The sequence below is a fragment of the Henckelia pumila genome, chromosome 2 (assembly GCF_033568475.1).
Source record: "Henckelia pumila isolate YLH828 chromosome 2, ASM3356847v2, whole genome shotgun sequence".
Lineage (NCBI taxonomy): Eukaryota > Viridiplantae > Streptophyta > Magnoliopsida > Lamiales > Gesneriaceae > Henckelia > Henckelia pumila.
In genome coordinates this window covers 14,415,444-14,434,648 of record NC_133121.1, presented here as the reverse complement: position 1 = coordinate 14,434,648, position 19,205 = coordinate 14,415,444, and the positions used below count along the sequence as shown (strand labels likewise).

Below are 19,205 nucleotides of genomic sequence, written 5' to 3'. Positions count from 1 at the left end.
ACTGATTACGAATAAATATTGGATTGTACGCTATGTTTACAATCATCATCAACAAATGCATGGTAATTAAAATTCAATTACATCTTTATTTACATGTTTAAAATTTCAAATTAAGAAAAATTATTACTCCCAAAATAACAAAAAATTATCATGATTAAATAATTATTCAAACTGTGTGAACAACCGACGTGTACAAATGAATGCTATTTATTATAAACATTATTAATTGCGAGGTAGAAATGAAGAGCATAATGCATATATTAACACACAACACACATAAATACATGGTGAAAGTTACCATACCCAAAATTTTCTTGAAAGAGATGACATGAAAGGCACAACTTGTTTAGCATCTATCTCTTGTGGAAAGCTCCATCTTTAGTCCATATTTCATGTACATGGTGAGTGCCAGTTTGGGCTCCACGGGATGATCTCCGACTACGGTCATCCGATACCGGTACAAGACAGACGCCGCCACGAACCTCATCTGATAGTAAGCAAAATCTTTGCCTAAACAGAGCCGAGGGCCGCCGTTGAATGCCGTGAACTTGTAGGCCGATTCGCTCATGTATCGTCCGTTTCTCAGCCATCTCTCGGGCTTGAACTCTTTGCAATCTTTGCCCCATACGCTCTCCATTCGACCCATTGCATATATTGCATACACCACTTTTGTTCCCTTCTTGAGTATGGTTCCATCTGGGAATTTGTCATCTTCCACTACCTATATTTTTTTTAGCATTTCAGGTAGTTTGTGTTTTGGGATAAGAATATGAGAATTGAAATTAGATTTTTTAAAAAAAGTTATGTATGAAAAAAGGTTAAAAATATATATATATATATATATATATATATATATATATATATATATATATAACATTCCAAGTTCATTACCTCCTTGTGGTCGACTGGGACTGATGGGTACAACCTGAGAGCCTCCGACAGAGCCGCCTGCAAATACTCCATCTTCTTCACCTCCTCCGCGGTGAACACGACATCTCCGCCGCGACTCAGCCCCTCTCTTTTGCTCAAGATCCCATCAATCTCCTCCATTATCCTCTGCTCCACCTCCCTATTCCCATCCAAAAGCCAGAAAAACCAACTCAATGCAACCGAAGATGTGTCCCTTCCAGCAAGTATGAAGTTCACACAAATATCCCTCAAGAATCTATCAGAAAATGGCTTGCCATCTTCATCTTTCAACCCCATGAACACCGTCAAAAGATCCGATCTTTGCCCGTCATCATCTTTCTTAGCCAGTTCTTGCCTCCTACCCCGGATCACCTCCTCCGCGAAATCGTCCACTCCCTTTATCGACTCCATCAATGTCCCCTCACTTCCCACCTCAAGATACCTCATCACCTTCCATACAAAAGTAGGCGTCATGAATCTCAACACCGTCGCCTCTGTCGCGGCCTCGAACGCTCTAGCGAATGGGATATCCGGCAGGCCGAGGCTCAAGCACCCCGGATCCACCCCGAAAGCGATCATACACACGTTGTCGAACGTTAGCCTGAGCAGCACATCTTGCAAGTCAATCCAGGAGTTCCTCTTCAAGGAATCATCCAAAACAGGGATCAATCTCCCGTGCACCAATTCGAGCAGCGAATCAGTCGTCATCCTCCTAAACTTAGCCGAATGAAACTCGAGACTCGCGGTCTTCCTCTGCCTCTGCCAAACTACAGCATCCGCATTGAATATGCCGTCGCCTAACAAGTCCCTCACAGTGTTCCTGAAGTATTCTCCTTTAGGAAAGTTGGCGAAATTCGTCTTGAGGAGATACTCCACGTTCCGAGGATCCGAGGTGACCACGCAATTGAGATTCGTAAACCAGGGGCCTTTAAAGGTAAAGGTACCATTTTGATCATGCAATATCCCAGAAATCCACTCGTACATGTTTCCACGGACACCGGCGACAAGAGACGGAAGCATCCCGACGAAAGGCCAATTGGGGAGGCCTTGATGCCTCTTCTTCCTCAAGCAGTGTATCGTTAGAAACACGAGAAAAGCCAAGAAAATCTCAACCATTTGAATATCAGGAATGAAACAGAACAAACCATGATAATCCGCGGCATATTTCGCGACAGAATCGCAATTACTAGCATTAGCAGATGTATTCATCGGTTTGGAATGAAGTCAAGAAATGGAATTATGGTGGCGGAGTAGTGAGTGAATCATGCATGTGATGTGTGTTTAAAGGGCTTGCATGAGTTTTGATTTGGTGAGCTGAAAATGCAGCCAACTTTGTAATGTATATATATTATATGCTCAAGTGTGCGTCAAGCAGAAGAATTTCGATTCGTCCTTAATTCTTTGGCACATAATGTATGGAAGATTGCGGAAAATTTCGTGAATTACATTCCTTTAATTAATTGATTATGTGAATAATGCAAGTTAATTTAATAGTTTCAATTGGTAGATAGTATTTGGTTTGACTAATTTTTTTTTAAAACTTAGAGGGAAGATGGGGGAGTTGGTGGCCTAAGATCATGACAACCAGAAATTCTTACACGTTTCCTTAAAATGTTTGTTTAGCTACAAATAAAGATTTCCAGCCGGATTTTGATTCATCAAGCACACGTACAATTAGTCTCGAACTTGAGATCTACATTAAATATATATAAGCCGTCGCTTCCGACATTAAATGAAATTTTAATGTATGATTTTGTTTTCTATGAATTCAAGTTTCACACATAAAATTTCACTACATCACCTCGACTCAAGCCTTGCATCTTCTTTGGATTAGCTAATATATTGTTTTGTAGCTTATAATATATAATGAAATTATAGAATAGAATGAAATTATGGATTAAAATTAGTATGGAGCTGGTGGGAGTGCTTTGCCAGCCAAGAAATGTTGGAGCATTTGAAGCGATTGCTTGGGCTTCAAGGAGGGGACCTGGTGCCCTGCTCCTCTCACTGTTACAAACATCAACCCTTTGTACTCCACAGTCCACCCCCCAACCTACATTCAAATATTATTTATTTTTAAAATAAAATATAATTAATTAATGTTTTATATAAAAAGAATTTAAATGAAGTGCAAATTGCTCAAAAATACCTGGTGTTTGTCAGTGTACCAAGGAGACCAGTCCCGAGTGATTTTCAATCCCAACTTCCTCAAGGAGTATCTTGTTGATGTCACTGGAATCCTCCCATCAGTGTCTCCGCTGATTACGAATCAAATCCATCAATCCAATCGACCCATTATGTACAAGTAATTCAAGAATTTATGTACCTGTACACCCAAACTCGGAACCTAGCATCAATCAGTTTTCGAATGATAGGGAGTATGGACATCGGTGCATCGTTCCAGAACGTGATGTTGTCGCTGCGTCAACATATATGTATCGATGAACAAATTCACTCAATCAAAAGCAAAGCGCGCGAAAAAGAAAATTCTGTTTTTTATCATGACAATCATACCTACAATGAGTCCATGCATAGGGAATTTTTGTGACATTGGCATGAAGGGCTTTCTGAACATCGGGCTTATTTAGATACGCCTCGGTGTAGTCTGAATCACATGGATCATAGCCTGCAGATACTGATCTCCTCCCCTGTAACAACAGGTGTCTAGAATATCAAAATTTATGTGTATGTATATATAATTATATATTTTTTTAATGTAATGCATGGTGCATGATACTGACATGGTTAAAGGTTGATAGGAGTCGAGGACCATAGGATATAGCTGATGATCTTCTACTAGAACTGGTATTCAAGTGAACACAGTTTGGAGTGTATAAACTGTACATGTCTATGATTTTATAGACGTCGAAGTACTTATCCACCGCGTGGTTGCACCCCTCCGATTGATTCTTTTGAGTGAAGTTGCATTCGGCCCTGATTTGATCGTATAAACTGTCGGATATTACAGCATGGTGCCATGCATAGTCTATCAATCCCTTTTGGTCTGTTTCATCATCCAATACAGCATTCCCTATCTGCACACCATTCTCATTTTGTTATGAATTATCATATTGTTCCATATATTTGTTCAGATACACACACACATATATAATATGATTCGAAATCCTATAATTTTAGCCACTGTCCTGTCCTTTTGGCCTAGTGACATCTATTAACACAAGACGAGACGACATATCTCCGGTTTGAAACATGTAAATCCTTCCTAAATATATACAGGAAACGACACGACACAGATATACGAGTACTATTCGTATGATCTCATGTATATATACTTCATAGCATACCAGAATTCCCTTGAGATTAATGTATGAGTCGTGACTCTTGCCCAGTTTTTTATTTTTGTCGAGGATAAACTCTGCAAGCTGGGGTACATAGTGGCCTATAATACATGCATCACAATATTAAAATGGATTCAAATTGTTTATCATGAATAATCCCATTAAAAATATTCAGCTGATTAATAAACGACCTGCATAACTCTCCCCAGAAATGTAGAAGTCGTGATGTTTATATTGTGGGAATCTTTTGAACCAATTCACCAAGAAGATGTATGAATCCAGGGCTGATCCATCATCAATTACATATTCAATCATGCGAAATAAATATTGTTAGTTAGTAACGCTAGCTACTCGCACGCGCACATATTGAATAAGGAATATATATATATATACAACCTGTGATTTTGTCACCCAGCTGTTTAATATCAGCGGAGGTGTTTGTGTATGAGAATCCAACACCAACCGGGGATTCGACAAACAATAAGTTGGCAGCTACAAACAGGCAAATCATTATGTTTCACATTAGGATAAATCCCAACCAATTGTATATTATATAATATATAAAAATTATGCAATATTATATTGATTATTAATGTTGTATATATATTGTTTTATTAATATATATATGGCAATGCATGTGAAGGAGTACCTTTATTCCATGTGTTGTTGTTGAACTTGAGCTCTGGTTGACCTTTTTGTGAAAGGAAAGGCCCCAACTCCTCCATTGCTCCATAGCCAATTGATGAACATCCAGGACCTACAGCCAAAAACACTTTTAATAATCAACATATCATACAAATTTTCATCAATATAAAGTCCATATTTTCTACGTTTCGATCATGATCGTCCAGAAATTGTGGCAAGAGGAACAAGACAGGATCGATGATAGGGTGACTCGACGAATTTCGGAGGAATGAAATTGGGTTTTCTAGGAAAAAATATTGCATAAAATTCGAAATTTTGGGGTCATTTGAATTTATGGCCTAAAAACAACATAGATTGCATACTCGATAGACAAATGGAGATTTTTTTTTTTTTTTCCAAATACATATGGAATTATGTATATATGTGTGTCCAATAGCCTCAAGAAGTAAGATATGATATGATCTTTAATTTCTGGATTTTTTTATTTTGTTTATTTTGTTTTTTGGTTCGACAGTTGAGAAAAATAAATAAACAAACAAACATAAGTGTGTGTAAAAAGAAAAAGGAAAACAGAATAACAGATAGATAAAATTGTTTGCATATGGAGCGTGGACTATTGACTATTCTAGTGTAATGGAGACCATGGAATAAGAAGATATTATTTTCATAAAGGCAAAACCAATAAATGCAGGGCACAAATTAGCTAGCCATGCCATTTTAGTCTTTTGAGTGAAAATAACATTTCGCGTATGCCATTATAATTTTTTCGTGGAAAATTGCAAATTTAGTTATGTATATTTGTTATTTTACGATTTTGGTTCTCTATGTTTTCATATTTCAGTTTTAGTCATGCATGTTCTGATTTTTGGCAATTTCAGTCATTTTTATTCGAAAATGCTTACGTGGCACTGTACACGTCAGCTCCACATCAGCACTGAATTGGTGCCACATCAGCGCCACATCGGAAAAAGGATTAAAATTGCCAAAAAAATAAAGATAGCGGATTAAAACTGAAATCTGAAAATATAAATGACTAAAATCGCAAAGTGACAAACATACAGGACCAAAAAAGCAATTTTTACTTATTTAAATATTAAATATGGGTTTGATTTTACTTTCTTCTTTCAGTATTCATAATGCCAAGCCAAACCTAAACGTCATAATTTGATTCCCCAAATCGCACAGGCAACAAATCATGTTCGTCGGTCAAAAAATAGAATATATATTTTTTAAAATAAAAATATAACATATATATCTGTATAAATGAAGAAATAACAGCTATGTACCAACCTATAATTATTAGTTGGTGACTACTAGATTCTCAATTAATTCATATTAACTGCAAAATTATTGAAACTAATCAATTAGAATTGTAGCCCAAATTTAAGGAAAATCATTAATAATGAAGTCCTAAATAAGTACTAGTCATTTTTTGACTATACTGATTGATTTTTGAAACGATGCATGCAATTATATTATATTAATATATGATGATTTAATAGAATTCGATAGAATCCATCGCGTTTTGATAATATTATCCATGTCTCACGTTTTTTTTGTTTCAAATATATTCAATTTAGTAATAATAATATTTTTTACACTATTTTACTAATATATCTCTATTAACTATATCTTGAAAATTATTCAATCATTTTTTAAATTCATTAAATAGGGATAAAATAGAAAGTTTGTAAAAAAAATTTTGCCAATGATTTTTCTTAATCTATTGGAAAAAAAATTCTTAATTTATTGGTAAAAAAAATAGAACTATATAATCGGGATGAAGAGAATATTTAAATTAAATGATGTTGACCCGAGATTTTTGAACAATTTATATTTTTTCTTTTAAAATACGTTACAAGTTTGTTTTAAAAATATTGTTGATAGAAACTTTGAAAAACACAACTTTTTTTTGAAAAGCTTGTAAAATGTACAAGTACTCCATATCTTTTATGTCATGTTTAAACATACCAAATCATTAAACACCCAAAACTATCAAAAAAAAAAAAAGAATATCCATTTGTCTTATAAATGCATGTGCTAGCTAAATTAACTTTATAGTATATTATATCAAAAAAAATAAATTAATTAACTTTATATATGCATGAAAAAAATAAAAAAATATGAAAACAAGTTGTTATTTCGCTATCACTTGATATCGAATACAACTCTCTAGACCATTGAAATCGTTTACCATTTGTGTAACGACGTCTGCGTCATAAACAGCACGCCCCGTCAAGTATCACGAAACAAACAAGATTTGAGAACGTTGTTTTTTACAAAAATGCAAAAAAAGAAAAATAAATTATCTAAGAAAATTGCTGTTAAAAACAATTATTATAAATTACTGAAAAAAAAAACTTGTAATAGTAAAATAAAATGGGTGAAAAATAAAAAAAAAACGTGGATAAAAAATCTGACCTCCATTGAGCCACAAAAGCAGAGGTTTCTTGTGAGGAAGCTTTGTGGCTTCAAAGAACCAATAGAACAACTCCCTTCCATGAGATTTGTTCACGTTCACATACCCAGAATATTGCCTGAAACTCACCGCCGGCTGCCCCGGCAGCGCCACCACCCTATCGGCTTTTTGTTCCGCCGACACTCCGCCGCCGGTGGTGGTGGTGGTGGTTCCAGCTGTCGGTTCAATCCCCGCCGCCAGTGCCAAGCCCAGCAACACCATTAACACATGATTAACAGCATAATTACCAAGCCTACTGCTGCTAATGCTATGTTTGTACATGCTCGATTTGTATTGTTTTCAAAATGGATGTCTGATATTGTGGATCAATAATGGAATAGTAATATTATCCTTTCGGTTATCTGTGTTACTGTATATATATATATATATATATATTGGAGACAGAAACGACGGTGTGTTTGGATTAAAAATGGGACTTTGGATTTATGAAATTTAAAATATAATAGCGTGAATCAATAATATAATTTTTTAAATACATAATATTTTATAAAATTTGAAAAATAGTTTTTTTTTTCAAATCCTATGAAATCTAAAAAAAAAATGGATCAGTTTAGTAAAAGTTTCATTTAGTCAAATAAAATTTCATTAAATATGAATCTCATTTTAAAATCTTATTTTACTAAAATGATATTTGTAATTTTAAATCTTATCAAATCCCATTGAAATCTTATGTACCAAACACGTTACGAAAGTTATATACTAGGGATGTAAACATGAACGATCTTATTTATTACTATTTACCAGTTTCAATGTATGTGTTATTTGTTTGTGCAATAATTAAATTCTCATATATATGTTTACAAAAACGGAAAACCAAAAGATTTAGTAAAATGAAAAACAAAAAAAAAAAACAAAAAAAAAAAAGCATGTATAAACAATAAATGGTACAGAAAAGGTGGGGATAAAGGAGTTAATTGGTAAAAACTCTCAATTCCACATGTTTAGTTAAGATTCAGTCCCCTTGTCAGATATTTTCTTTTACTGCACTTCATGATTCGAGAAAAGTTTGTATTTACTCTTTGGGCCCATAAGTTATTTTTTAATAGAAAAATAGGTATAAAAAATTGAAAATTAGGTACAAATATATGAAATTTCAGTACTAAATATTTCAGATCTAGTATAAAAACAAGTTTTCTTAGTATAAATATTTTGTGTTATATTTCATCTCTCTAAAACTAAAAATATAAATCGTGATTTTTGTAATCCATTTGAGGCAATTGATGCCATAAATATATAAATCAATACGTAAATTAAATATTTTTGTACTCAAATTTCTAAAATTAGTGCGCGTAAATTTTTAATTTTGGTGATTCTCAAAATACTGATGTTTGTACTGATTCATAATAAACAAGTGTGTTAATATAAATATTTTGTACATAAACATGTATGTACGATAAGTTTTTATTATTAAGAAAGTTGTTTCAATATTATACTCAAAATTTTAATTTTTGTACCAGATCTGAAATTGTTAATACTCAAATATCATATGTTTGTATCATATTTTTAACCTTTTGTACCGATTTTCATCCATGAAAATAAATGTGGGACCAGAGAGTTAAAACAAAATTTTCTGAAATAGGGACTGAATCTAAATTTATATTTGAAATCAGGGACTGAATCCCAAGTTGCCCATAAAGAGATCATCATATCAAAATCCACGTATGGAGGGTGATTTTCAAAATAATTTTTTTTTCTTAGTTCGCGCATTTGATTTCTCAAACTAAAAAGATTAATTTTCGTAAAAATATTATGATGAAAAATAAACGAAAATTTGATATTATATTTTATAGAAAAAACTGCAATTTTGGCCCTTTATGTTTATCACTTTGCGATTTCGCTTCTCTATGTTTTCATATTTCAGTTTTAGTCACGTATGTTTTCATTTTTGGCAATTTCAGTCCTTTTGTTTCGAAAATATTTACGTGACATTATACACATCAACTCCACATCATCACTGCATTGGTGGCACATCAGCATCACATCAGATAAAAGATTAAAATTGTCAAAAAAATTAAAGATAACAGACTAAAAATAAAATCTAAAAATATAGATGACTAAAATCGCAAAGTGACAAACATACATGACTAAAAAACACTTTTTCCTATTTTATATGTGTACTTTGATATTGATAGAATTCAAAACATAAATTAGATGAGTGTATTCGATCCAGAGTTTTAATGATTTTTTTAAAATAACAAACAATTTTGTGGAGTTTGTAAATTTCTACTGACTTTTATATAATCTCATAGAATTTTAATTAAAATAATTCTATGGAGTCCTCCAAACTTTTTGAAAGTTTTTTCATTGAATTCTATGAATTTTATAACTTAAACGGCGTTGAAGATGACTAAGGTTTAATATTTAAAAAAAATGAACATCATACCATATTGACAAAATTAATATCATATTTAGCTATCTTACTGTTTTTATTTTAAATTTTAATACACGATATATAAAAAATATGAAAAAAAATCAGTCGAAAATAATTTCTATATATGAATATATCAAACAAACATGTCACAAGTTTCAAAAAAATCTTTAATATTGTTGGTTGAGGACATAAGAAATTTATTTTAGGACAAACCAAATTATAATATTATTACGTAACAACATGATTAAACATATATGAATGAATTTTTTTATTAGAAATTACTATTATTTCACCAACTAAAGAATTTGAAAATAATAGCCATTATATTTTCATATTTATACAATATAATAATGTATGAATTCCTTAGAATAACGGGTTAGTTTATGCTACACCGGGAATGTTTCTTTCCCTATTTCAATATCATTAGATCACGTGAGACCCATATATTTTTATGAAATTTGACATATGTCTTGATGATCCAATGGTTGATATTTGACCACATCATGGGGGAGAAGTACTCCAAGTGTAGCATAGAATAATCCTATAATAACTACGTACCTTGGTCGAAGTAATATACAAAAAATGTATTTTACTATTTATAACTAGAGGTGCAAACGAATCCAACTTGTTCGTGAGCTTTTCGAGCCGGTTTGATAAATATTTGATTCGTATTCAAATTTATCAAACTCGAGTCGAATTCGAATATGTTCGAACTTTTTTTCGAGTCGAGCTCGACCCAATTTTGTTCAATAGTTTGCGAATAGTTCGCGAGTCTTAATATTTAATTAATATGAAATAATTATATAATAAATTTATATATACATTTCGAACATTTTTTAATATTTCGAGTTTTTCAAACCATAATATCCGAGCAATAGTTCACGAATAGGTTCGAATATTTTGAGCTGAACTCGAACTTCATTTCGAGGCGAGCTCAAGCCAAAATATTTAAAATTATCGAACTTCGAATCGAGCTCGAACTCGAATATATTTATATCAAGCCAAATTTGAGCCATAAAATTTTATCATTATTCGACTCGATTCGCTTCGTTTGCATACTTACTTATAACTATCATCTTTCCATTTTATTTTTTAATTTTAAAATATAAAAAATATTCATTATTTTTAAATATAATATAAACTATTTATGCATGCAAATTTCACGTGCGTATATATATATATATATATATATATATATTAATATAAAAGACAATATAAATTTTTTAATATACCAGAAAAAAGGAAAAATTGCATTTTTGGTCCTTTAGATTTATCACTTTGCGATTTTGGTCATCTATGTTTTCATGTTTCAGTTTTAATCCGCTATCTTTATTTTTTTTTTGACAATTTTAGTCATTTTTTCGATGTGGCGTTGATCTGACACCATTGCAGCGCTGATGTCGAGCTGAAGTATATAATGTTACGTAAGCATTTTCGAAAAAAAAATGATTGAAGTTGCCAAAAATCGAAACATACATGACTAAAACTGAAATATAAAAATATAAAAGGCAAAAATCACAAAGTGACAAACATACAAAACCAAAATTACAGTTTTTCAAAAAAAAAACTTAATGACTATGATTTTAAAATAAATTATTTAAATTTAGAAATAAAATGAAATTAACCTTGTTTTTTGACATATATTCATATAAAAAATAATATTAATTTTTTAGTACAGCAAACAAAAAATTTAATGACCATGAGTTTGCGATAAATTATCTTAAAAAATATGAATAAAATGAAATATTAAATGAAAAACATTAATTTTGATAATGTGCAAAATAAGATATCTAAAAAAGTTAAATATAAATGAAAATTTTAAATGATGAGGCTAAAAAAGAAGATTCGGGGACTACTTTCAATTAAAAATCTATTTAATTCTTTGATATGAGTGGTGGATAACTTAATAACTTTTTATATTTGTGTAGTTGTACCTATTATTTTAATATTTTTACCAAAGAATTTCATAAAAATATGTGGATATTTATCGATATTTTTGGATACTTATAGACGTCATAAAAATTTAAAAAGTCAAGTTTGAATACAAATAAACTTTTTAAAACTCTATGAAATTCTTATTTGAATTGTTAAGAGCATGTACAAGGATGTGAGGAAGTTGGTGTGGTCAAGTTGATAACTTGATCGCATGATGATGTCAACGTTGATAACTTCATTGTGCGTTTCTACAATGGCGTGATGATGTTGTAGTGGTGATGTTGAAATATTATTTTTTTTAATCTATTAAATAATGTTTTTAAAACATAATAAAAATACAATTAATGAATTAAAAATATACATAATTAAATTTAAAAATTACATAATAAAAATGCACATAAATAAAAAAAATATTTTTTTAAAAAAACAATTTTAAAAGCACAAAATATTCCAAACTAAAAAGCACACAAGAAAAAAGGTACATTAATTAAAATTAACACAAATAAATAAAAGTGGACAAGTTTCACTATGCAGCCCCATGTAAATTTCAAATATGTTCGATCGGGTCCTTTTGAAGCTTGTGGTGTAATTTTCGGTTTCGAATACTGACACAACGTTCTAGAAAAGCGTTCTACAATAGGATCTCTCGAAGGGACAACGTTTGGTGGCACATATTCATCATCTCTAGGTGGGAAATCTTGATCTTCGAGTATATCATCCATTTCGTCCTACACAATCATGTTATGTAAAATGATACATGATTTCGTTATATAATCTAGATCAATTGGATCCCACAAACGAGATGAACCTCTCACTATATGCCAGCGTGCTTGGAGTACACCAAAGGCTCGCACAACGTCTTTTCTCACCCCTCTTGATATCGTGCAAAAATCCTATATTTTTGCGAGAGGGGTCGAGGGATAGTTTTGACAAAGGCAGTCCAAGATGGATAAATACCATTGGCGAGATAGTATTTCATGTTGTATTCATTCCCGTTCACCTCAAATTGCACTGGCGGGGCTTCTCTTTTTTCAAGATTTAAGAACAAGTTGGACCTCTCCAGTACGTTGATGTCATTGTTGCATCCTGGTACGCCGAAATATGCATGCCAACTCCATAAATCTTTTGATGCAACCACTTTTAGTATGATAGAATGTTTTTTTTTATGTCCACTTTGATATTGCCCTCCCCAAGCTGCCGGATAAGTTTTCCTAGCCCAATGCATGCAATCAATGCTTCCAAGCATCCCGGGAAATCCTCTTCTAGAATTTTAAGCATTTAGCCGAGCAACGTCCTCAGACGTTGGTTGCCTCAAATATTTTTCAAAAAATATATCATGCATCCCCCTGCAAAATTTTTTCAAACACTTCAGCGCTGTCGATGCACCTATCCTCATACGAAATCGCCTTCGAAAATATTGCTCGCTGTAGACGGGACTTTCAACGAAATAATCTTTAAATAATCTTTGAGCCCCGGCAACACGTTTTCGATTGTAGCCACGCACGCGACTTGAATTCCCCGATTGAAGCGTACAAACGTTTATTATTAATTTTTGGGTTATTGAACGTGGTGGATAAATAAATTCGTCCATCATCGGATCATGTGACATAATTTCATCGTCTGATGATGAAGAACTCATGTGTGCCATGAAAAAATTGAAGATCGAGTGTGTGAATATGTTTAAACAAAGTGGAGAGTGTGTGTAAAATGAATGAAATGAGTATATTTATAGAAAAATTCATGGAATTTGAAAATTATGGTCGTTTGTACTTTTTCAGAATATTTAAAAAAAATCAATAATTTTTAGTTTTTTTTTGAATTATTAATTATTAATAAATTTTTTTAAAAAAATCAGGCTGAAATGATTTGACGGCCAAATCATCCCAACCCTTTTTTTTTATTCAGTTTTTCTTTTTGTTTTTAAAAAAATAAAAGGGCCAGAAAGATCTGGCCGTTGAAATAATTTTTTTTTTGAATTGGTGGGCTTCCCCGTGCGGGGCCCACCAATTTGACCGCACACAAAAACTTCCGTGTGCGGTATCCTCACTCCTTGAAGGGGCGAGTGATAAAGTGGGCAGGTCAAGTTGGGCTTGATCGCTCCATTTGACCGGCCCTTGTACATGCTCTAACAATAGTGAATTAAGAATGTCATTGTAACTCTCAATTGTAGTCGTCTTATAGATGTATAACTTGAATGATTTTCCAAAACATGAAACTTAACTCTACATAAATTGAATTAGCAAGGATTATAATAAGCTAAATAGATTCATATATGAAAAACTTCTGAACAATTTATAAACTCTTATTTTTTGTTTCTTAAATTTTTAAAGAACATATTTTAAATTATAAAATATTTTTTAAAAAACAAAATTCGTGTTATTTGTAAATATATAAAACAAGCCATTTTCGTATATTTTATCATACCTCAAACATACAATGTTATAATATATTATGAAAATCGATCATTAACCTGATAAATAATTATTATCAAAATATTACGTGTTTGTTAATTTATTATTGTGTTTCTCATAAATTTTATTTTAATTAATATATATTATTAATACTACTACTATTGGTTTTTGAAAAATACTAATACTGTTAATATTATATACCCACACACATTCACACACACTAATAAAGTAACAATATCAATTCTGCGGGATAATTATTGAATATATCCTTCTAGTTTCATCATCGTCCCAATTATATCCCTTTTGTTTTTTAATTTCTGAATATATCCTTTATTATTTAAAAGATGTCTCGAATATGTCATTGAAACTAAATAATTCCTAATCTGTCCTTTATTTCCCATTTTAATATTTAAAAGCTTAATCCCATCATGCTTTCGTAAGTAAATTAAAACAAATTACCTTTTTGACCAAACTGTTGTCGGGTTATGTCCACCGGATTTTACAGGTTGCTCCTCACAACCGAACCACGTGATCGCAACCGATGGTTCATGACACAGACTCCTTCAGTAGCAGCTAGCACAACCTTATTTCGTTTTCTACCTTAAGGTGTATAGTAAAAGCTTAATTTTGAAATGAAAACAACATGATCGGTGTCCTCAGCTTCCTCAAATGCCTGTATTTATAGCTGAAGTTCCACTCGTTTCACCGAGAAACTTAAGGGAATCTTACAGCTGTCTTGAATCATTTATGCCATTATTGATGGCAGCTGTCTTGAATTCTTTATGCCATTATTGATGACATCTTTTACTAGCGGATGAGTCACATGTCTGCCACTTTCTTTTGGCTTTATTCTTCTCATATGTCTTCTTTAATTTTGTCGAGGCCTCTTTTGCTTTTGAAATGGGCCTCTTTGAAAGCGCATCTTCAATGGTCCTTGTCCACCTTTGCTTGTCTCGAAAAAATCCTTCCAATCAATTCGGGGTTTGAAGGTTTTTTCAAATTCTGTCTCCTTCTGATTTGGACATTTTGGGCAGATATTTTCTGACCATCTCCCGATATGAGCCATATTGCAAAATTTTCGGCGAGTTTCTTTACTCCTCGGTAGCTTCTTGTTCCACAAAAGGTTCATCTTCTTTTCAACGAGTTCTTCCGCAAAAGTCATAGTTTTTCTTGTCATTGTATTTAACAGGAATGATCAATTCACAGAATTTTGATAAATTTTGAACGGAAACTTGACCTTGTCCATTTCGGTGAGACAGACCCAGATATCCCATGTCCTTCTGGTTGAGATTTCATTTTCTCCGAAAGTGGACACCAATGGTATTTCTTCAGATATAGGATCCTTGATAAATATTTGATTATTCAAATCAGGTCTCCTTAGCTTGATGAAATTAAATGATTCGTGTGATCCTTTTCACGTTGGTTCTGGAGCTGCACTAAAGAAGTACAACTCCAGCACATCTCCTCTGGACAAATGGTCATTATTTGCCCATGTTTCTTGGACTGCTATCTGAATCCATTTTGGTAGCTGTGATATCTCCTGGAAGCCTGGTGAAGTTGTATAAACTGAGGCTAAAGCCCCAAATTCATACCATAGCTTTACATCCTTAGGGTTGACATTATTTTTTAGCCAAACCCTTGAATATATCCCTGCAACATCATCCCTGCAAGTGTTCGGGTTAATTTCACTTCTTGTACTTAATTTCTCCCACCTTTGTTGATAAAATGGAGAAATAACAGCTGGGTTAGTATCAATCTTAGATTTTCCCTTGTCTTTGTTGGGCCTAAGATTGATCTCTTCCTCTTTTACCTCAGAGGCGGAGGGTTGACTTGACAAGTTATCATCATCAATTGTTGCTTTATCTAGATCATCAAAAGCTGATGATAGATTAGCACTTGTTTCTTGAGTTTTTGAATCCTCAACACTTGTTTTACAACCGGTGGCTGTATTTCTTGTTTATGAGAAACCAATGGTTTCTTTATAGCCTTCACAATTGGCCCTTGAATAGCAGCTCATAGTTGAGTTTGAGCTTGCATACATCCTGTAATTCGATTAGATACTTTGATCCGATCTGCTTGTTGTAACCTGCCGGCCATTTCAGCATTAATGGCTAACTGGTTGAACTCGGTTTGAAGCAATCCAAGGTGTTCTCTTAAGAAAGCTTTTATCTGGGTATTATCAACTTTTAAAGTAAATTTTTTAGCAAGTAAAAATAAAGGTCATTTCTCAAAAGCCTTTTTAACTGCGTAAAATTTCTTTTCGTTGATATGACATCTGATACCCTTATATTCTGTAAATAGGCCGCTACAGTATCTGCATGGTACTTCCCCATCTGGAATGAGCTTAGTAAGGACTGCAACCCACCAATCATCGCTGGCATCTGTAAATAACACCAAATCATCTTCATCTACGGGTATAGCCATTTTCGGGAGTTTCTTACATATCTTCTTTAATTGGTTTATCCCTTTAGTATATTCATCGGTCCATATAAACCTAGCATCCTTTTTAAATAAAGGACTGAACACCTTCATGTACATTGCTAGGTTGTTTATGAACATTCCTGCAAAATTAACCACTCCGAGAAAACTTTAGAGTTGTTTTACATCTTTGAGTTTATCTGGAAAATTCTGTACCTTTTCCGCAATATGAGGTTGTAGAATTATTCCAGATTCATCAATCTCAATGCCAAGGAATTCAATTTTTCTTGTTGCTATGACTGCTTTCTTTTCAGATAAAACCAGTCCTTTTTGTTTACAAATTTTAGAGAAAATTTCTAAATGTTCAACATGTTCATCTATGTTTTTTGACGCTATAAAAATATCATCAATATAAACAAATATGAAGTTTAAATAATATTTAAACAGATTATCCATCTTTCTTTGAAATATTTGGGGTGCATTAGCCAATCCCATAGGCATAACTTCCCAAATATAATGTCCTTGTGGTGTAGAGAAGGCTGTGAATTTTTTACTGCATTCTTCCATCCGAATCTGGTAAAATCCAGATTTACAATCAAATTTTGAGAACACTCTAGCATTTCGTACACAACTAATTAGATGTTCTCTACTAGGTATGAAGTACCTATCAAACTCTAGGATTTTATTAATACCTTGGTAGTTAATAACTAGCTTGGGTTTGCCTCTTTTTATTTCACCATGATTTCTGACCAAAAAACCTGGACTGCTATATGGTGACACTCCTTCTTTGATTAGACCAAGGTCTAAATGTCCATGATAATCATTCTCATATCCCTTTGATCTGTTACGTTCATCGGGATAGACTTATATCTAACGAACTCATATTCTTTGTCTTCCTTTAAAGTAAGACTGACTTTGAGTTTATTTTTATCCCACCATGCCAAAGGATGCTCATTATAACTTTCTTTGAGCCTCTTTTTGACATCTTCAAGAGATACCTTGTTTTTCAACTATATATCCATGTGGGTTAGAGTTACCTTGAGAAAATCCATATCCTCTATTTGGAGTTCTTGTTCTCTTGTTATTTTCAACATGGTTTCTCCAAATCTCCTAGAATCTTTCATCTTTAGGGGAAAAAGTTGTTCTTTATCACCGCGCTGGCTGCGGAATATTATCGGCATTTGTCGATAAAAGGACATCTTGAGTCATTGAACGATAATCTTATGATCACAAACGGTAGTAAACATAAGTCGTATTAACTCGTTATCTTGTGTGTACTTTTTAAACATTTGTAAAAAGTTATTTCCCAACAATATATCTGCTCCTGTATCATGGAAATATATTGGTGGTGTCTTTACCTTGTACCAAGGAGTCTGACATGCGCCTCCCATAAGGATCTCTGTTTTTTTATTCCTGTGCAAAGAATTATAATTCTTTTCGAGAAATCTCGTCCAGCAATTTTTGGCAATTCTTCTTCACAATCTGTAGGGAAGACTCCTCTTTTTGATGTACAAATTTCTGCTCCTGAATCAATATAGGCTGAAAAGTATTCAGCCTTATATTGTTCATACAACATCCCAATTGGAATGTATATGGAGAAAGGACTTGTTGTCATTTTTTAAAAGGATTACTAAATGGCCCCGCCATTTTAAATAGGCTCTGTTGTAACTTAGTAATCCGATTAAGACTATTTAGCTTTAATATTTCTAAGGTTTCAGTAGGTAAAGTATGGTTACTCTTTTCTACTTTCTCAATGCGTTCTAGTAAATCATGCTCATGATTTACTAACGTCAAGAATTGTTTCTTCCTCTGTTTGTGAATAGAGTTTTCAAATCTGGTTAAGGGATCATCCCTTATCCAATTTTCTTGATTGGCCATCTCGTAGAATTTTTATTGAATTCTCCAAGTTTTATCTTTTGCCATAAACTCTATTCCTCTTTCAAAGCGTTTCCATGTTTTATGGTCCTCAAGGAATTTTAGGCCAAGAATGAACTGATCTACTTCTTTTCATGGAATTTCACATATTTGAACTTTCAATTCTCCAATATTTATTACTCCTTGTAAGTTTATTTTTCCTGTTGTTCCAAATAGTAAATCCAGTTACAAGGGAACTGATTCCAATGACTTGTACTTTCGAATACTATTTTTACTTCTTTCCATCTTTCTGGAGATCTAAGTTTTCCTATTATAGAAAACTCCTTTTCTTCTGGTGGGATTTCCTGAATAGAAGATTTTTATCATCTACAACTTGTCATTCGATTACCCTGAAAAGATAACCTTCTGGGTTCTATTGTATGTTCTCTGTATAGAACCGATTGGTCTTGAATTTGAATGTTTGTTTCCTGAATTAAAGAAAACTCGATTCTTTCTGGGTAGATTGCTTGAGCAACATTTCCAAAAATCTCTGGAATTTCAATAAACTCATTTCTAATAAATAATTCTGAATGGTGGGTATTAGAAAGAGCATATGAAATTTTATATGTAATAGAATATGGTCTATTACCTTCCTTCATTAATCGTTTTTCTTTGAAATTTTGATGCAATATCAAGGCTCGACTAAAATCTCTATCAACCAAATTGTAGGCTATTTTGGGTAGATAACTCCTACAATTTTTACTCCACATAAATTTCCTGAGATAGTTCCCAGAATACCGTCTTGCATATTTCTCATTCTTTTATCGCATACTACGATGTCTATGGGCGAATCTATTCATTCTTTAAAAGTAGTTTTGATCATT

The 19,205-nt window shown here is 32.7% G+C and overlaps 2 protein-coding genes across 2 annotated transcripts; both read right to left on the bottom strand.

Annotated features, from left to right (window-relative positions):
• Positions 1 to 245: 245 nt before the first annotated feature.
• On the bottom strand, positions 246 to 2,196 carry LOC140884438 (cytochrome P450 86B1-like). Its single transcript, XM_073291200.1, has 2 exons — positions 892 to 2,196; positions 246 to 721 (listed from the first exon to the last, which is right to left on the bottom strand). Exons 1-2 carry the CDS (start codon positions 2,116 to 2,118, stop codon positions 347 to 349), a joined length of 1,602 nt encoding a protein of 533 aa, XP_073147301.1. The 5' UTR covers positions 2,119 to 2,196; the 3' UTR covers positions 246 to 346.
• Positions 2,197 to 2,614: 418 nt separating this feature from the next.
• LOC140884439 (serine carboxypeptidase-like 34) lies at positions 2,615 to 7,688 on the bottom strand. Its single transcript, XM_073291202.1, has 10 exons — positions 7,275 to 7,688; positions 4,858 to 4,965; positions 4,605 to 4,700; positions 4,400 to 4,492; positions 4,215 to 4,309; positions 3,651 to 3,944; positions 3,424 to 3,557; positions 3,236 to 3,328; positions 3,059 to 3,167; positions 2,615 to 2,962 (listed from the first exon to the last, which is right to left on the bottom strand). The coding sequence occupies exons 1-10, from the start codon at positions 7,591 to 7,593 to the stop codon at positions 2,813 to 2,815; spliced, it is 1,491 nt and encodes a 496-aa protein (XP_073147303.1). The 5' UTR covers positions 7,594 to 7,688; the 3' UTR covers positions 2,615 to 2,812.
• Between the last annotated feature and the right edge of the window lie 11,517 nt (positions 7,689 to 19,205).